The 18691-nt window shown below is 42.1% G+C and overlaps 2 protein-coding genes across 13 annotated transcripts in view; one reads left to right on the forward strand and one right to left on the reverse strand.

Moving 5' to 3' along the window:
- Window positions 1-11626, reverse strand: part of cpeb3 (cytoplasmic polyadenylation element binding protein 3) — a 45720-nt gene extending 34094 nt beyond the window's left edge. Inside the window, exons 1-3 of one of the 9 annotated variants that reach the window (XM_044215212.1) lie at window positions 11429-11626; window positions 8348-8430; window positions 5069-6006 (exon numbers count right to left, since the gene is read on the reverse strand). In XM_044215212.1, coding sequence (XP_044071147.1) covers window positions 5069-6006; window positions 8348-8430; window positions 11429-11460 — 1053 coding nt within the window. In that variant the 5' untranslated portion in view covers window positions 11461-11626. The other 8 variants (XM_044215214.1, XM_044215213.1, XM_044215215.1 and 5 more) reach the window with 8 other exon arrangements.
- Window positions 7427-18691, forward strand: part of march5 (membrane-associated ring finger (C3HC4) 5) — a 33372-nt gene continuing 22107 nt past the window's right edge. The window contains exon 1 of one of the 4 annotated variants that reach the window (XM_044215228.1): window positions 7427-7494. In XM_044215228.1, coding sequence (XP_044071163.1) covers window positions 7442-7494 — 53 coding nt within the window. In that variant the 5' untranslated portion in view covers window positions 7427-7441. Of the gene's footprint in view, window positions 7495-8527; window positions 8998-18691 lie in introns of those variants that run through there. The other 3 variants (XM_044215230.1, XM_044215227.1, XM_044215229.1) reach the window with 3 other exon arrangements.

The following is an 18691-nucleotide window of genomic DNA, read 5'->3' on the forward strand; positions in this document are numbered from 1 at the left end:
AGTCAGTCAGTCAGTCAATGGGAAAAGGCCCAAAGAAAAAACAAGTGCACTAGCCCAAAGAGTTGCGATGAATATATGTATATATATATATTTTTTTATATATAACCTGTTCCAACTTGGGGTGCATAGACATGATTATTTTCATTATTTGTGTATCTGACATTTTTCTATTTATTATGTGATTCATTGAAAGACAGCAGCAAATCCACGCATTTGAAAAGCTGGAAAAACATTCCCAAAGGGCGTGAACCCTCTGTTCCCTGACACCTACAGCAGTTGGCTGTGCCTTTCAATCCTATATCCTATATTGTATAGCTTACAAGGTTAAATCTGGGTTATCTGAAAGCTAAGATGAGACAAAAGCATTGGCAAAATAGAATGACAAGTTTAGATGGAATATAAAGCAAAAATGAAACAAGCTAAACAACAATAAATACCTAATGTAAATCACACTGGTTACACCCTTACACAGGTCAAAGCTCCTGCCGTTATGCATAACCATCAGACAGCATTTGACTGTGAGACTCCAACTTCTTGATCTGATATGATGGGATTATGATCTCAGAGGACCACACAAGCCACTAACATCATTTCAAATCAGGGTATCTCCCGAGACGCTCGTGTGACTTTGTGTCTTAAGCCTCACACAGACGTGTTAAGTTAAATTCCGCACATTCCTCGGCCGTTAAGCGGCAGCCAGCAGTAGGGGAGTATGAGCACATATCGGAGCACACGGGGGACTCAGCTTTTCACCCTGCGCTTCATCGGGGGCACCTGAAGAGTACTGAGGTAGACCTACAGAATGACAACAAGTACACCTGTCGCCAGCTGTCCACATGACAGCGCCGGACCGGTGTGTGTACCCTGCCTGCTGCTTGGCTCAGCAATTTGCCCGAGTTTCACTTCAGCAAACAGGCCAGTTGACACGTGGCACCCTGACCTTGCATCCTGGTGATAACTCTTCTCCAATTATGGGTGTAATTGCTAAACAGCTAAGTGCGAGTTACAGCCAGGACTGCATCGCTGAGGTCCCCAGAAGCTCTTAAAAATACCCTCTCTGTCAAATTGATATTATCATTTAATATAAGTTACAGTTTTTTAATAAGGTAACTGTGTGGCTATGGCAAGCCTGGTGAAGAGGTATATGCTTGAAACATCACTGCAGCAATAAAAGTAATTGAAATGGGAGCCATAAGTGGTAAACACTTTGTTTTGTTTCGTAGAGAGAAACCTCCACGTATCAGTGACATCATGACAAGCTGATATAAATAAATAAATAATAAAGATGTAAATATAAAAGTAAAGCACCGTATTGGCATCAGAGCTGCAACTAACAATTATCTTCATTATCGATTAATCTGCCCAACATTTTCTTGATTAATCTTTTAATTGTTTTGTCTACAAAATGTCACGAAATAGTGAAAAAAAAAAAAACACAAGTTCCCATGGACCAGGGTGACTTATTCATATTGCTTGTCTTGTCCGACCAATCCAATGATACAATAACATGAAACAGAGAAAAGCAAAATATAATCCCATATAACCAGCTGCTACCAGCAAACAGTTGGCATTTGGAGAGTAGTTGACTGTACTTCTTCTCTGTTACCTGCCTGAGTTTCACTTCAGTGAACACACCACTCTTTACAGCATGACATGCGGCCCCTTGACTTTGTCTCCTGGGGCCTCATTTCTAACTTTTGTGTAGGGCCTGAAAGTGGCGTAGGCCCTATGCAAAATGTGGGATCTATTAAAAAAAAAAAAAAAAAAAGAAAAAGAAACTTGACGGGAGAATGCGCGCACCCGCACGGGAACTCTGACCCATGCGTCTGGACATTTTGCAGACGGGGGAAAACGGGCGACGCAGATGGTGAGGTGGTGAATTGAAGCCGGAGTGTAGATATTCAAAAAGGTAAGAGGCTCTCACACATTTTATTTCACACGTTACTTATAGATCCACTTTATCATAAACGTTCAAACCAGCAGTGTTAGTGAGCCGTAACTATAACACCATTATATTCATCACATCCATCACATTCCCCACCCCCGGAGCGCAGAGGAGAGGGCCGGGCTGTATGCTACCGACCCGACGTAGTCAGTTGTGGAGCGCACCGCTGCTCGGACGATGCCAGGAGGCAGGATTCAGGATTCAGGAAGGTCTGGCCTGCCTTTTACGCGTGAATACAGCCACACCGTAATCCTCATTATGAGTCCTGATGCAGGCAGGTCTACTGCCCCGTTTGATGAACTCACTGCATTAGACGAAGCAGCAACATGTTGCCACATTTCCTTTAGTTTGTGACCCCACTGCCAACAATATGTGCTTTCTAACATTGCTTTTTCTTGGTCTTCCTCTCGGTTGTTGCCACGATTCATTTCTACGCGTCGGCATTCGTGAGGTGACATTGATCCATGTGTGGTCGAATGTGGGCGTGTAGAGGGCGGGACATGAGGCTGATCCACGTGCGCACATTTCCAGGTGGACTGTGATTTATAAAGGGGGTGTTGCCTGCAGGTGGACGTGCGCGCGGCTTGATAAACTGGATTGTTGCTTCTTTGTATGTATTTATTTTTTGGGGGGCGCACGTACGCTTTCAGTATGGATCCTACGCACTGTTTTATAAATGAGGCCCCTGGTGACAACTGGAGCTGTAAGCTGGCCAAGTCCAGAGAAAAGAGATAGAGGCATTCAACAGAGGAAACTGTGTAGCCTAATTAAGCCTGGGGGGTGACTGACACACACACACACACACGCAATCATCATCTCCTCAAAAGGCTATACGTTTCAAGCCGGCCCGGTTGGAATTTCACCCTGCGCCGGGCTGCGTTTCGTCAGCACATGTAGTCCTCTCTGCAGTAACAGGTTAACGTTAACGCTTTGACTGGTGCTCCGTTCTCCCGAGTCCTCGCTTTGATCGGGTGAACAAGTAGGCCGGTGACTAAAGGGAGGAGAATTCAGCTGACATATTTGGCTTGTTTGTCAGGCAGCATAATTAAACATAGGCCAAACACATGACTAGCCATGTGAAAAAACCAGTATTGGGACTGTTCCTGTTAGTCGACTCTGCAATCAGACATGTCAATTAAGGCAGGATGCAGACTGAAATAAACTCAAACCAGTATGAAACTGGTGTCCACTATGGTGCTGGTGAACATAGATGAGTCCTGTGATCTCTTATGTAACCTTATGGACCAAAAGACAAGTAACAACACTGTCACCCTCTTACATATAAATTTGGGGCGTTTGGTGCCAGAAATCCAGGGGAAGATTGGGATCGGACAGGGACACAGCAATAAGAAGGTTCCCAGTTAACATCAGTGTTCACATATTCATTGTCCTACTGAAACTACACAGGACATTCTTGCCCTTTACTATGGTTTACTATGTTACTGTAGCTAACAAATGCTAATGTTGTGATATGAACCTAGAGCCAACGGTATTTTGTCGTATTTGGACTGCTGAGAGGTACACACTAACCCCTTTTTTCGAATGTTATCTAACTTAATGCTACTTTGCTTGTTGGCTTGAACATAAAAACAACACAATTCATGACTTATTAGCATGCTTTGACCCTGAATAAAGTCAGCTTTCATGATCGTGCAGCTTTCTCGCAGCAGAAAAACAGACATTAATGTCAGCACTTGTATTATGTAAAATATTTAGTAGAAGCTCACAATAAGAGCTTAATATTGGCTTCTTGCTGTAAATTGTGAGAAGAAGAAGAAAATAACTTCTTCTACCTTCCGGGTTGGACCTGCGCTCCGTAACACTTTCCATCTCAGATTCAAACCCCGCCCACTATCCGATCACAAGCCAATCGAATGCGAGTATGGGTGTTGACTTCACTTACTGTCGAAAATCTTGTAATTACACGGAGAGGGAACAGAAACTACCAACGATGTTGAAAATAGCGACAGAAAAAATGATAAGGAGGGGACAGCAAGTGAACAGTGTTAAAACACACCGTTAGACCAACACATTATTATTATTATTGTTGTTGTGGTGCTTTTATTTATTTTTTAATAATGAGCTTAAATGTATGCCTCAATGTTCAGTCATAATTTCTACAGACTTACACATAACTTTCAATTTAATAGAACACGTAAATTAAGAACCGTAATGGCCGATTTCTCCCATTTACTGTACAGCGCATCCTTTCTGCAGCTTACTGGGCATTGAGCATTTTATCAAATATATCAATGAAAACAAGATAATCCTTCCTGATCATTGGGGTTAACTGGTAATCAAGTGTGCACATACAGGTCTTTTTCAGTCTGAACTTAGAAGGGTACGAGGAGCACTTGAATGCGTCATCTGTCCTTTAAACCTCGCGAGTGAGCTGGCAGAGGGAAATTCACCATTAAGTGCAATTGACCGTGCGCAGGTATTTCTAGTACTGACTCACAGTGTTTGTCTTCGAATCCGTAAAAATAGCTATGATCGATGATTAATAGGCTACTTCAAGGACTCACTGTCTCATTCGATTTCTTTGACCTCCACAACACAACCTTCCAGCATACAAGCCACATAAAAATGTTGCCGGCAAAACCCGATGGTCATTTGTCAATTAAACTAAACCACAGAAGTAACAACCTCGGTATATCGCACATTTAAAATAAAGTGTCTTTTATGCTGAGTTATCTAAATCAATTCAAAATAAATGCCTCTGCGGTTGCGTCCTAATGGTAACCTATAATCACTGTGTGAGAAACATTGTAGGATGTAGGCTATGGAAAATGGCAATGTGTATGATTCATGCGATAAAATTAATTGCAAATTTGTCTAATTGACTATGACACAAGTAGCCTACCAATCTACTTTAACATAATGAATCCGTGGTGCAGGTGAGTTCAGGGTGACCTTATCCTGGGTTAGCCTGTTGTTGTAATATTTATATAGAATAGGCTACATCGAAAACAATCCTATAGGCCTAGGTCTGTTTTTGATAGGTCGACCACCAGGGTAAACTGACAACATGTCAAAGTGGTCAACATTTTTACTTTGCCTACACAGGCTGAAGCAATAGAGCTAGGCCTAGGCCTGCGCTTACAGGGAATGCAGGCTATTTACCTGGAAAGGCAGTATGTTGTTGCTGTTGTCAGTCCTGAAGGCGCTGTCCTCCATCCAGGGCTTGGGGGTGAGGGGACCGGGTCTTGGGAATTTGGGGGGTGCTATAACATTGCTGGTATAGGGCTTTTTCATGGGGGAGATGGGGTTCAGGGGTGACGGCACCCCGACACCGACTCCGACCCCTACCCCGACGCCCACCGCTCTGCGCGGGTCCCTGCCTGCCTGCAGACCGCTCCAGGGGTTGGAGGCTGTGCTCCATGCGGCGTTTTGGTGATTATTCCAAGCGGACGACGGGGCAGAAGAAGACGACGACGACGACGACCCCTTGCTGTTATTCATGATGGTCTGATAAGCGTTTCTCTGGGGGAAGGGGCCTTGGCTGGGGCTGACAGGGGATCTCTGCTGGGGCTGGGGCTGGGGCTGGGGTTGCTGCTGCTGCTGCTGCTGCTGCTGCTGCTGCTGGGCTTGCTGTTGATGCTGTTGGGACTGGGGAGCCAGACCCATCTGCGGGGAGAAATTACCCCCGAAGACCGGGTTGACTTGGTGGGGGAAGTTCTGGAAAAGCATCGTCCCGTTCACCGAGGGTATTCCCTGGAAAAAGCTATCGTCCACGGCGTTTGTGGTTCCCGTGGACCAAGTGCTCCCAAACGAGGAGGAAGGGGAGGACAAGGGACCGCCGGTCTCCTGCGGCTGGTGGTGGAAGCTCAACCCGGGCAGGATCGGCGACTCCATCGGCACTTTGTCCTTGCTGCTGCTCAGCGCTGAAGCCGCTTGGTTGCTCCCGGTTGAAGGGCTCTCCGACTCCGATGAAGAAGAAGTGGGCTCCGATGACGGGGTCGGGGTGGAGGGAGGAGGGTCTACTTGCGTCGGATCTTGCTGATGGTGTGGCTGGGCTTTGTTTTTGTCCATCAGTAAATCATCCTGCATGGTTTGCTGAGCTGCAACGAGGGGAAACAGAGACGAGGAGTTATTATTATTATTGTTGTAATTTAGGCTATCACACACCGGGCTCGCTGGGCTGCTGTAGTATCTGATGAACTGGGACAACTCCGACAAGGATATGATGTTGGAGGGACCAGGCAATTGCAAAGCGAATGCGTGATCACCCATTTAGCCGAAAAGAAGAAGAGGAAAAACACACTTCCCAAGACTAGCCTATACCAGAATGATTCATAAATCCCACAAATTATACACGGAGCATATGGCTGCAGATATTCACCAGATTTCGCCACGTCTCGTTTTTCCTTCCACGCAGGAACTCCGGAGCTGCAATGTGAAACTGATTCAGTGTGTGTGTGTTTTTTTTTTTTTTTTTTTTTTTTTTTGCCCAAGGACCTCCCCTATATTCATTTACATACGTCAGTAAATACAGCTGTCCTTCAGCAAGGTTAAAAGACAGTTCTACCTTGACCCAGGCACTTCGACACACACGACCACAGAGCCTGTTTTGAAACTAAAATGACTTCCACCAAAAAAAGGCACGCTTCGCCCCCTTTTTTTTTATGCAGTAGAAAGTGACGCACCTGAACCACTTACCGCAAAGATCTCTCATGTACCGGCTAAACCGTTTCCTTACAATAAAAAAAACATTATCAGTCTTATTATATTTTTAGCACGGGGTATAAGACGAAGATAATTTAACCGATAAGATAAAGTAGACCAATAGGCCAATAGGAATATAGCCTACAATAAACACAAGTCCATACAGGAATAATATGACTTAAGGGATGTTATCATAACGCCAAGAGGGACTCTGCCCGAGGTCCGCATTGACACAGCCACTGGTTGCCATTGACATAATACATTATGTACCCATGTAACTTGCATATTAAGCCAATATTATAATAACTTAAAGTTAGGCTGGAATATCACTGGAAGCTCGACTCGGTGTCCTCTATTCAAAGTTAAAGACATTATATTGAACCTAATACAAAATGTCCCTTAACTTTGCATTTCAGAGACAACGCCTTGCAAAAGCCCATTTAACAAGCACACCCTCGAATATTATCATGACGGCAATTTCGCATTCAGAAAGCCATGAAGTTGCCACATTATTAAATTCAACAGTGAGCAGGACAATCTAAAATGTAAATAGATCACAGTATGCTTGCTTATTGCAAGGCTACACTGAGCAACTGAGCATATTCTGTCAGCTGGAGCACATGCAAGGCACAACCATATGCTATGGAGACAAGTGTCAAATCATCCGAGGTTAGAATGATGCTAAAATTAAAAACCCATGATAACATTGATAAGGCTCCTCTTCACTGTCGGGACCTGGCTGCAACAGAGCTAACATGCAGCCTGCACTGAGGCCTTTCAATAACATGAACGCAATAGTCTGTAGACTTTGAAATCAACACTCCAGATGACATGCCGGATCATTTCTGCAGCATGATGGCAGTGATACAAATTGGACTTTCAAGGTAATCGCAATAGCCTGCATTGCACACACACCCCAGCAGTTAATCCGTGTTTTCTCCTCCAAAGCTGCGCTTCCAAGGTCATCAAAGCAGCGTAATCAGCAGCCTGTAGTGGCTCACCTCACCGGCCCTTCGCCACAGACACTGCCAAAACCTGACCATTCAAATGCCAATTTATAGCGCCGATCGAGGCATCCGATACATTTCATGAAACTGTCTTTGCCTTGAAATGCCCCTTTAATCCATATGTGTCCCTCCACACAAACGACAAAACAGCATGCACACACAGCGTGGTCGCGTCTCTGCCTAACGTGAAGTTTGAATTACCTTTATCGTTCACCTTTTTGGGACTCTGTAAATAAAGATATTTCTGTTTGCCTCGTCTGGGTTTAGATATGACAAACGAGCTACCCTTGTGCCGAGATAGTCAGCAGTTGCCTCAACAGCTGATTGACTGCGGCGCATGGATGATGCCGAGGAGGCTGTAGGGAGTTGTAGTTTCTCACTATTGCAGTGGCTGGTCAACAAATAGGCCTATGTTTGTTCCTTCTTGACTGCTGCGGTAAAAAAAACCCCCACCAAAAACATGAACCAAAAACAGCTTCAAAGCTGACCTGTAGGCATAGGTGAGGTTACCAGATGGAGCAACTCCTTAGAGCAGCAATAGAAAAATTGGATAATTGACAGTAACAGTCTCTCTCTCTCTCTCCCACGCACGCGCGCGCACGCGCGCGCATGGTTTATATGCTATATAGTGAGCAATAAGTTTGTATTAATTGCTTATAACTATTTTGTAGTAAAGCTTGATGTGATATAGCCTAATACAAAAAATACTTTCTCATTTAAAACGTCTTACCCCTATTAGAAGTGTTCTGTAGCCATATGTGCATCTTCATGGTGGTTGTATCTTCCAGAAGCCGTGGTCTCTCTTTAGCACATCTGTCGGGAGTGGATTCAGAACATTAATTTGATATTTTTGGCCATAAGAGGGAGGAAAGCATTATGAAACTACATTTCCCATGACAGGAAATTATGCCCTTGTCGGCGTCGTCCCTGTTTTGATGACGCAGCTACGCACAGCCGTGCTATTTTGCGAGAGATGGAGTCAAGCGGTCACACCAATGCGTTAACATTAGTGACAAACGAGGCCGTAGCCGATGTAAAGAGGATTTGTAGTTGAAATAGTGCATCGATCGCAGATGAATGCTATTTAGACGGCCATGACTGTGAAGGAATAGTTTTATGCTAAATAATTGGTTCCTTTACAGCTGAAGCGCTGTATCAACACAAAGGCCTGTATAGCTAGTTAGCGTTAGTTCCTCAGCTAGCTAGCAAGTGATTTAACGCCAACCTCAGCTGCAGCAAATTAACAGGCGTGCTATTTTAATGTTTTATATGTAACACAGTTGATCTGCTCCACCAACAAGACAGCTTTTGAGTATTTTTTGGCTTCTCCACGATAATGGCGGAACAGAGTGCAGTGGTCATGCAGCAGAATTTGGACAGGTAAGTTCAAGTTTAAGGCTAACATGCTAACGGCAGCTATGTATCTTCACATAAAATCACTACGTTTGAAATAAAGGGGAATAAGTTAACTTAGTTTTTGTCAAAATATTCAGAAACTCGTCGCCTCTAATATGTAGTTATCGTTTTATACCGACAACTGATTTTAAGCTGTTTTGAATATCATTAATGTTAGCTAGTTAGTATTTTTGTAGTGTTGATACAGGACGTCCTCCGCTATTAACTTAACGTTACTGTCAGAAGATTAATAACGTTACTGCATTAAGTAATCTTAATAACTGCACATCACTTTGAACACATTCACCTTAACGTTATGTATGTAATTCTCTAACGTTTACCTTGTTAACGTTAGAGAATTACACCAAACATTTGGTCTGTCAACTATTGACCCTTAGACGAGGAGAAGGCTGTATCCAGTAAGATTCTGAAATTGTCACGTTCATAGTTAAGTCATTATGGCACTGAATGAGTAAACCGTCTGCTTATCTTAAGACACTGAATACCATTTCCATGGCAAGTTTGATTTCATTCCCTTCCCTATCAAACACACAATTGGGCATAGAATAACCAAAGCTTAAGTATCTTGATAAGATGTCTGAATTGCGTGCATGGAAAAGGTTTGTGTCACCACACAGACTTGTAAAAGAGAGAAAATCATATTGAGCATACACCGAATACAAAGACTGAGTGGAACAGCAGACATCTCTAGGAAAAGTTGTGTGAGAGAGGAAGAGCGAGCAGGTGTCATATCTGTCACTAGCTAAGAAAAGGAAAATGCAAAGAAACAGAATGCAAACTGTGTGCTGGGAGTGTTTTTAGGGGCAAAGTCAGTGTTGGAAATTTATACCACAAACCTGATTTATATATTACAAAAAACAGAACAAAAAAACACTTAATGCATCATGGGGATTCATTTTATGAAGTTGTACAAGCAAGAAGCACCATGAAGGAAGTGTGTTAAAGCAACAAACATAGTTGGAAGCAATGAAGAAGAGAAACTCCATCCAGACAGCAACAAAGCAAAGCTGCCATTGGGGGAAAATATACTTAATGACCAACACTTTTTGTGGTGTTTTGACACTTAAATGAATATGTTTAGCTTTGCATCATCCTGCCCAACTGTCATAACTGTCAAATGCGTGTACACACGTCAGTGAATTCCTGTTGAAGCCCTAGGAAATTGTCGCAGTAGCAAGTTTTACAGCTGACGAAGTTCAAACATGTCTTCTGACATTGAAACGTCCGACAACACAGGGTTTACTTGGCGGAATGCGTCATGGTCACATGGAGGGGAGATCCATCGTGACAGGTGGAGAATTATTTTGAGTTATAAACGCATACAATCCTACCCTCAGTACATTTCATCAGGGATGTCAAGGCACACAGTCAGCAGCTCTGCAGGTCCCTTGGAGCAGTACAAGGCTTTGAACCTTGCTCAAAGATGTAGCTTGTCACTTTGGCGGTCACATAAGACATCCAGACACTGCAGCCTCAAATTCATGTCTGAAAGGCTGCCCCTTTTTATTATTTGTGATAGCCGGCAGCTAACCTCTATAGGCAACATGTTAAATTTACATTCAGCAAATTATTATTCTGCCTGTGTTTGGCTTCCTGGGTTGTGTTGGCTAGAGCATCAGTTCCTGCTGTTAACATTTCCAGTGTCGTTTTTGGTTGGTGGTGCGGCTTTTTGTTCATGGTGTTCTACAAAGAAATGGTGATGCACAGGCATTTCACAGTGACAAAGTGTAATTTAAGACTCCAACCAATAAAATACAAAGTAATAATATCTATATCAAACCAACTATAATGTCTTTTGCAAATATTTACAAAGTAGTACTGGAAGTAGTGAAGACAAAGGTTAGCTCACCTCAGGGACTCAAGTATGTGATGTTATATCAGTGTCACACTAATCAGCTGGATATCTTTAGTGCATTGTGTTTGCGTTCCGCTCATATCAACAGATGGATCAGTTTGTTGTGGCTTAAGGTAGCTTAGATTGATGTGCAGTTTTGAAGGCTTTGTCCTGTAGCTTGGTAACTCAGATATGGCCAGCCCTTTTCTGTCATAGCCCCCCAGATGTAGAGAGGGCGAAACCCACTTTTTATTTGCAGAATACAGTTTCCCCATTTTAAAGACCGCATCGAATCATACTGGCCTGAATTCATCCTAGTAAAAAGTGGACAGTTTAATTGTTGTCTCTAACCAACCAAGGCTAATTGAGGGAGCAGTTAGCATTTTAGGACGCTTGATCAAATAACTTTTTTTTTTTTTTTTTTTTTTTTTTTTAAGAGTTGTGTAGTCTTCTGACAACAGGAGGAAAGACATGTTAACAACTACACTTACTGTGTGATCTGCTGTTTTGAAACACAAAATAAGCGATGTCAGGAATACGGTGGGAACAGAAAGTGCTTACCTGCCAAGGTCAAGCTGAAGATCACTGGCCATGTTTGTGAAACCATTCTTGTGTGTGATGTGAGTGTGAACTTTATTTAAAAGCTCAGTCTGTGATCAAATGTAAACAAAAGGGTTACCGCACCACCAAAATTCAAAACACAAAATTGGAACCTGTTATCATCCTCAACTTAGGTAAAGGATGATTTTACCTTTTTATGTGGACAAACACTAGACAACAAGTACATCTATTAGTGTTGTTCATGTTTTTGGCTCTGAAAGGTTTCATTAATGTTTGGAAAACAGGGCTTTTCAATTATTACGACCATTTAAAAAAAACACAAAATGCTGGTTTCGATTTGTTCAGTTATTTATGCAAATATACCCCAGATTTATATTGTTTAAAATGTCTATGCAATAGGCCTTGTTTCTCTGATTTGAACTAAATTGATTAATAAGTCAAACAAATTTTTTTGACTTGCAAGCTTTCGCACCTTTTTGGTAAAACTGCTAGTAAAGCGGAATCAAGGAGTTTACCCATCAGGTGCTGTTCTGATTGATCATAATGCAGTTGTAAAACCAGATTGATCTCATCTACACTACCGCTCAAAAGTTTTGAGTCGCCTGCCACAAGAGCTTGATTCGGTGCAGTCAGATGGCTGAGAGGAATACTCCCTCTACTTTTTTGAATGGTCTTTTCATGCTTTTAGGTTGTAGAAGGTCCACTTTACAAATTGATGTTATTTTGTATGAAGGGTTTGCAAAAAAAGCAATCATTTGTACATGGAGAACAAAATGCTGTACAATGGTTCAACCAGACTGACAACTGAAAGAGCAGAAAGTGACAAAGATACCTCTGAGCATCAGTTAGATAAGAATATAAGAAATCAGCAGTCATTGGTAACTTAGCATTAAAATCTGCAGATTTAAATAGGAACATGTTTCAGTGTGCACAATAATGCCTCTAACAAGCTGGAATTAACAGGCGTGTTTCTTTCAGCAAAGCTATTCTTAAAACTTCAAAATAGAAATTGTAGGTTAGTCTAGGTTTAGCACTATTGGGAGTGGATCACGGAATAGCAGCTGAACATACTATTGACTGACAAATCACAGTTTAAACCTATTCAGTCTCGCCACTGAGTAGACTGCAGAGGGCCCCAAGAAAAACGCGTTCCCAAAATTTTTAGAGCCCACTTGCACAGTTGTGGTTCAAAAATGATCTACGGTCGCTTACACTTTTCTGGACTGGAAAACAAATGAAAAGTCGAAGAGTGTTTGTGGGGGTGGTTACAACAGTATTCTCCCCTGTCACGCAGCTACTCTGGGGACATAGACTAAACGGAAGTTTTAATGATTTAATTATTCTAAAACTCTTTCAAATGTAAATAATACATTTGGTGTATAATTATACTGTTTTTATCTATGTTAAAATAGCCATTATTGAAGGAAATAAGAAAAACAGCAATTTAACAGGTGACTCCAAACATTGGTGGTTGTGTGTGTATATATACTTATAAGTGAAACTGCTAGATCAAATGTTCGTCAGGATGGGAGTAGGTGTTTAAATGAATGACGTTGATGTCATCTCTGTGTAGTCAGTGTATTTTGCATATTAAAAAATGGAATGAATTGTCATTTGTAGAAAGGGCAAGTCATGGTATGAAAATTGTTATCTTGCATCTTGACTTCTATTTTATTGGCGTATGCAGGTAATTCAATGCCTCTCTTCAAAATTGTGGGGATGGGTAATTGAAGTCCATGTGAATCAGCAGGTGATGCATAATAAATTGAGTGCTTTGACATACTAATCTCACGGTTTTCATATGCATGGCAATACACAAAAGTGAAGTGCATACTTGAACTGGGCCACACAAGCACTGCAGAATAAGATTAGATGTGATAAGATCAAAGTGTCTTCCACCAAGTGAGCAGGGAGTCTTGTTTTTAACTCGGGCATAGATAAATCTCAAACATTTTTCTCAGCTGACTAAGCTAATGTCTACCCACCTTTTTATTCTGTATGTACAAACACAACAAGGGTTCATGGGTATGTTTGGGTTCACTTTTTTTCCCTAAGTTAGACAAAGGCACAATGGCTGCTCTCCAAGCGTTATGCTACACGTGTAACCAGAAGCAGAAGTGGTGAGCAGATGCTGCAACATCCAAGCACATTGGTGTGCCGTTTCCCTCAAAATAGTCACTGGCGTTTGATAGCTTGTGCAGTGCGTACTAAAAGGCGTTTGTAGGCATTTGACACAGCTCTTTCTGTCAATATTGAACTTTGGACTTTGAAACCATTTCCCAAGCACATGGTACAGTAGCAGAAAGAAAGGAAGGGCATGTGAGCTTTGTAAAATGTGCTTTAGCTGCGTGCTGCGGGTGTGTGGCAGAGGCAATAACCCTGACGGTGTTTGAGGAGCCGATAGCAGGAAGATGTATGTCATGTCCCCTTGCTTCTAGACTGTTGTGTACCCAGCCTCTATCACTGACAAACATAAGGCTCCACAGGCTCTTATCTGGGCCTGCCACAAGCAGCCAGCTGCCCCTGCAATGCAGTGTTTCACAAATAGATGTGGGGGACACATTTCAATCCAGCCTGACCTTTTTATTGGCTCTCACACAACCTCCTTGTTTTACGCTCCTCTCATCTGCTTTTGTTGTCCAGATCGCTGACCCTGTTTCTCTCTGTATAATGGGTATATAAACATGTGTGTATGCATAAGGGCTACTAATGTTTGAACCTGTAGCCATGATTTGGTGCAATTTTTGTACGGGGGTGGTGTCAGTGTCTACAGGCTCTCTTCAATCCTGAGAAAGTGACAATTTTCTTGTTAAATACAAAACTTAAAAATTAGATTGATATACGTAAATATTAAACTGTATTCTTTGAGATTTTTATCATTTGATCTAGTAAGCCTACTATTAAGATCACAATGCAGATGAAGTAGAATCCACACAGTTATGTCAAATAATAGTTATTTAGTCCTAAGAGTTGGGACAATTTTGTGGTTGATTCTACATTTTCTGCATTAAGTCTAGCATTCCACTTTTTACATGTTGTCTTTTTCTGGTCTTCAAGTGCTTGCATTACAGCTAAGTGACGCAGTACTCAACTTATTAAAACTTGAAAAATGAAATGCATGTACCTGCTTGGCTATAATAGCCATATAACTAATAATGTTTTTTTTTTCAAAGGGCATCCATAGTTTGAAATAAAAAGAGGAGTATGAAAGCATCAAGTTATTGGTAACCAGGTATTGAGTCAATAATACCGTATATTTTTAATTTGTCAGTATCAGTCAGCTCTGTCATGGAAAAACAACTGTGTAAACTTTACAACATTTTGTCATACCCTAGGTTATGGACATATTCTAAAGGGAAATCAATAGCTGGTTAGCAGCTGACCTGTCATGGCTTGGTAACGTACAGTTTGCAGAAATAACCTGTGGTGTATGGCATTAACTTCAGTGAAAGGTCATGCCAAATGACATGTATTAAGATTGGTGGTATAGTTAGGCTTAAGTTATTAAAACCACATACTATTAAAGTCCAGTATGTAGCATTTAGGAGGAGCTATTGGCAGGAAATGCATGTATGTTTTCGTTAGTTTATAATCGCCTGAAAATAAGAGTCGTTGTTTTCGTCACCTTTTTTAAAATGAGCCATTTGTGTCTACAGAGGGAACGGGTCCCCTTCCACAGAGGCCGCCATCTTGCACCGCCATGTTTCTACAGTAGCCCAGAACAGATAAACCAATGAGTAGCTAACTTCCAAACGCCTTTTCCTGGACTCCTGTGCACACGTTAATATATACAAAGGTCAAGTGTCGAGTACTGCAGGTAGAAGTACACAAATTTGTTATGTGCTGTTAGTTAACTCAGTGGACAATCTTTAGTTACTTGTCAATGACTGATAAACAACGTAATCACACAATATATTCTGTATACTTCAATACAATATACATGCAATAACTGCAACTCTAAAATGTTTTTGGTGGCACTGTCAACAAGGTGTTGATTCAAATCTGGTAATTGTAGAAGCTGGAGTGTATATTGCTGTATTCGATTGCAAAATATTGTAAGGACACCCTGTTATTTTATCCACCTCATATGGATAATACCCAAGACTAGATAACTATCACAGCTTTACAGAGTCATCGTGGCTGCTGACACTCACCAATTTATCTGCCAGAGACTCCTTTTAATCAGAAGCTGAAACATGAAAGGTACTAATCCTGGGTTAGAAACTATACTGTTCCAGGGTGGCAAACAGCCTTGGTTGTTGTTAAACTTACACATACAAGACTAGTTTGTGATTGAGTAGAAGCAGTCAGACATGGAGCTGCGCCCCCCCCCCCTAGACCTTAACCTTCTTTTAAGGTCTTTGTGGGCCAGAATCCGGTGCTCCTGTGCCCTGCCTTTGTGCTGAGGAACCTCCAGCTTTCCCACAGTCACGTGGCCGCTGCTGTGTGAAAGGAGCCTTTGTGGGGTGGCTTATGTGCTGCTTAAAGAACGTGAGCCTGACTTGTGAGATGATGAGAAAGTAGCTATGCTGTCACACTCATCTTTGTACTCAGTGTCAATCACACTGTCATCCTGTATCCCCTCAGAGCCCACCGTCAGACCCCCTCCCCTGTGTTTGTGTGACTTTATGATACAATTCTGTGCTTTCTCAGATTGTCAAAATGACATCCTCAGCTGAAGTAGAACACATGATGTTGGCCTAGCTTGACTGGAAGGATCTGCAGTCCTTCATTGCTGCACATTCTTTTGATCCTGGCAGCTTGAAGGTCTTGAAAATAACTGGTGAAGAAAACGGATAATACATACTGCTGTTTGCCTGCCCTTGAAGTTTCAAAGAAGTAGTTTAGCATTAGGTGGATTAAAGCTCATTGTGGAAACAGAAAAGCCTCACTTGAATTTACCTGTTTAACATGTAAATAAGTGGTTGAGACGGCAGGTCACCTTGCTTCAGCATAGTTTAGGCAAGTCGCCATCATCAGATCTCATGTTCTTAAAGGACATTTTCATGGAAACCGTCCAGACCTTGTAAAGCAGGAACAGGGGGATGTGTCAGGTGTGGTAGCACCTGTCAACATTATCTGTCTGTAGGTTTGGGCTTCATTTTAGTCACGTGTAAATATGTGTTGTGAACATGTTCTAGAATCACCAGCAAACAAGTATGTGTTACACCTAATGAGTCATTAATTAAAGCAACTACAAGCAACTTTCATTGTGTTGATTCTGGCGGCCCCTGTGGACAAAAGCGGTAGTATTTCCACCACCTCGTGTCGTAAAGATCTTGATCTGGCTAGCGCGTGCATTTGATTTGGAAGCGAGTGAAAGAAAGAAACGCAACTTATTTTTAATACTGTTTTTCTCTTTTAATCAGCTGTTTGTGCGATGCATAGCAATTAGTACCGTTCATTCACCTATATTACATGTAAGCCTACAACAGATTTGGTTTGTTGGTAATATTTGTTGAGAAAGCTAAAGTTATTCATTTCCTTGTAATGTTATGTCTTCATAATAATAAGCCAACAGCAAGATGTCGCTCGGTAGCAAGGCCAACATAAAATGTTACGTTATAAACCAGTTGTATTACAGTAATGTTCACCGTGACGGATAGCTCCATTCCACGTCTTACAATGTATTTCATAAATAAAATAGACATATTACATACCGGTCTAGGAGGAATCTGTTTTGAATCCTTTCAAATCCTGTAATTCTCTCCATCTGTTGAATGACCGACCAAGGCTGACTAGTGTTTTCGCCCGTGCTGTATCATTGTCCCTTTTTCTCTTGGCTGATCCTGCCCCAGTATCAGCCATGACCACAAAATATAACGTCAAAAATAAAATTCTCTAAAGGAAAATCTCCTCCTGCTTCCTTTTAACTGGTTAGCGTACTACTCACTGTGAAACTATGCCTAGGAAAATGTAAACATTGGCTCTTCTGGTCTGCGTGCCGTAAATCATTTGGTCTGATTTTTGCGGGGAATCTGATCCGGTGACAGGCAAAGAATAACTATATAGAAATAGCCAGCCATCTCGCTGATGGTCTTGTTTGCTTATGTGGGTCATATACAGGCATCAGTATTAAATTGAGACTGTTTCATAACCAGTTAAAAACTCCTTGTAGTACGTTTAAGTTAGATTTGTATAAACACTAGTTCTTCAGACTTCTGTTACTGTCTATTGTTTTTATTTTATAGGCTTACAAGCCAGGTTTCATGTCATGTTGCACAGGAATTCTCTGTATGCAGGAGACCATTTTGTACATGTTCAGCGCAGGCTTATCTGCGTGTTCTGTTAAACAGGGTTGAGACGACAGCGAGCTGGAGATTAAGGTTTCGCACAGAGGATAGCATTTCGGTGCTGTTGTATTAGGTCCTGTCATGCTGCGGGGCTGGGTTACAGGAATAAGAGCCAGTGAATCAAAGGGAGCGCTGGGTTTTGTTCTCCACTGTCTTGCTCCTGTGGAGACATCTGTCCACTGCTCTACTCAACTTCTCATGTTTTATAGCTGCCTCAGTTTCAGTCTGTCCAGTCCAGCAAAGAGGTGGTGGGCAGTTACGTGGTGAGCTCTATAAAGACGGGAGACATAGGTGTGAATGGAGGGTTGATGTTTCCATCAGACTGATTCACCACATGTGTCCGTTGTGGACCTTCAGCTGGCCATGTCACCTGAGTGCCTCGACCCTAAGGCTCCTCTCCTGCATCGTCATGTTTTATTCAGCGCCAGGGGAGTATTGGAAAATCATCCATTGCAGGCAGGCAGCAACCTGAGCAAATAACCCAAGTTGGCCATCCAGTCTTTCACAGATGAGCCCCCTCTACGCCCCAGTAACAGAGCACACCAAGACCTCAGTATGACGATGACAGAAGGCCACAGATTTGACATCCATTATTCAACTGTGGGAGCAGGAGGGTTGAAACATACATGGTGTATATGGGGACTCACTGAGTCAACAAGTGAATAAATGTTGAAGCCAGTGTGGAAGTGCTGCTAGAGGTGGCCACAAAGAAAAGTTTGTTTTGAACAATACTAGAAAACCTACCAACCTGTTTCTCCAATAAGCCATTTGGTGACACTTTTTTTCATAAGCGGCAGTTTGGGGGCATGTTTACCTTTTATTTACAGAATGATGTCTCTATCAGAGTGAGCTGTAGTTGTTACCATGACTCAAATTAAATGCCAACAAGGCATAGAAAAGTAAAACTTAACTTCTGGATTTAAACCATCTCCACAGAAACCTATGGGTGATGTCACAGGCATCCAGACAT

The sequence above is a fragment of the Siniperca chuatsi genome, linkage group LG11, assembly GCF_020085105.1.
Source record: "Siniperca chuatsi isolate FFG_IHB_CAS linkage group LG11, ASM2008510v1, whole genome shotgun sequence".
Lineage (NCBI taxonomy): Eukaryota > Metazoa > Chordata > Actinopteri > Centrarchiformes > Sinipercidae > Siniperca > Siniperca chuatsi.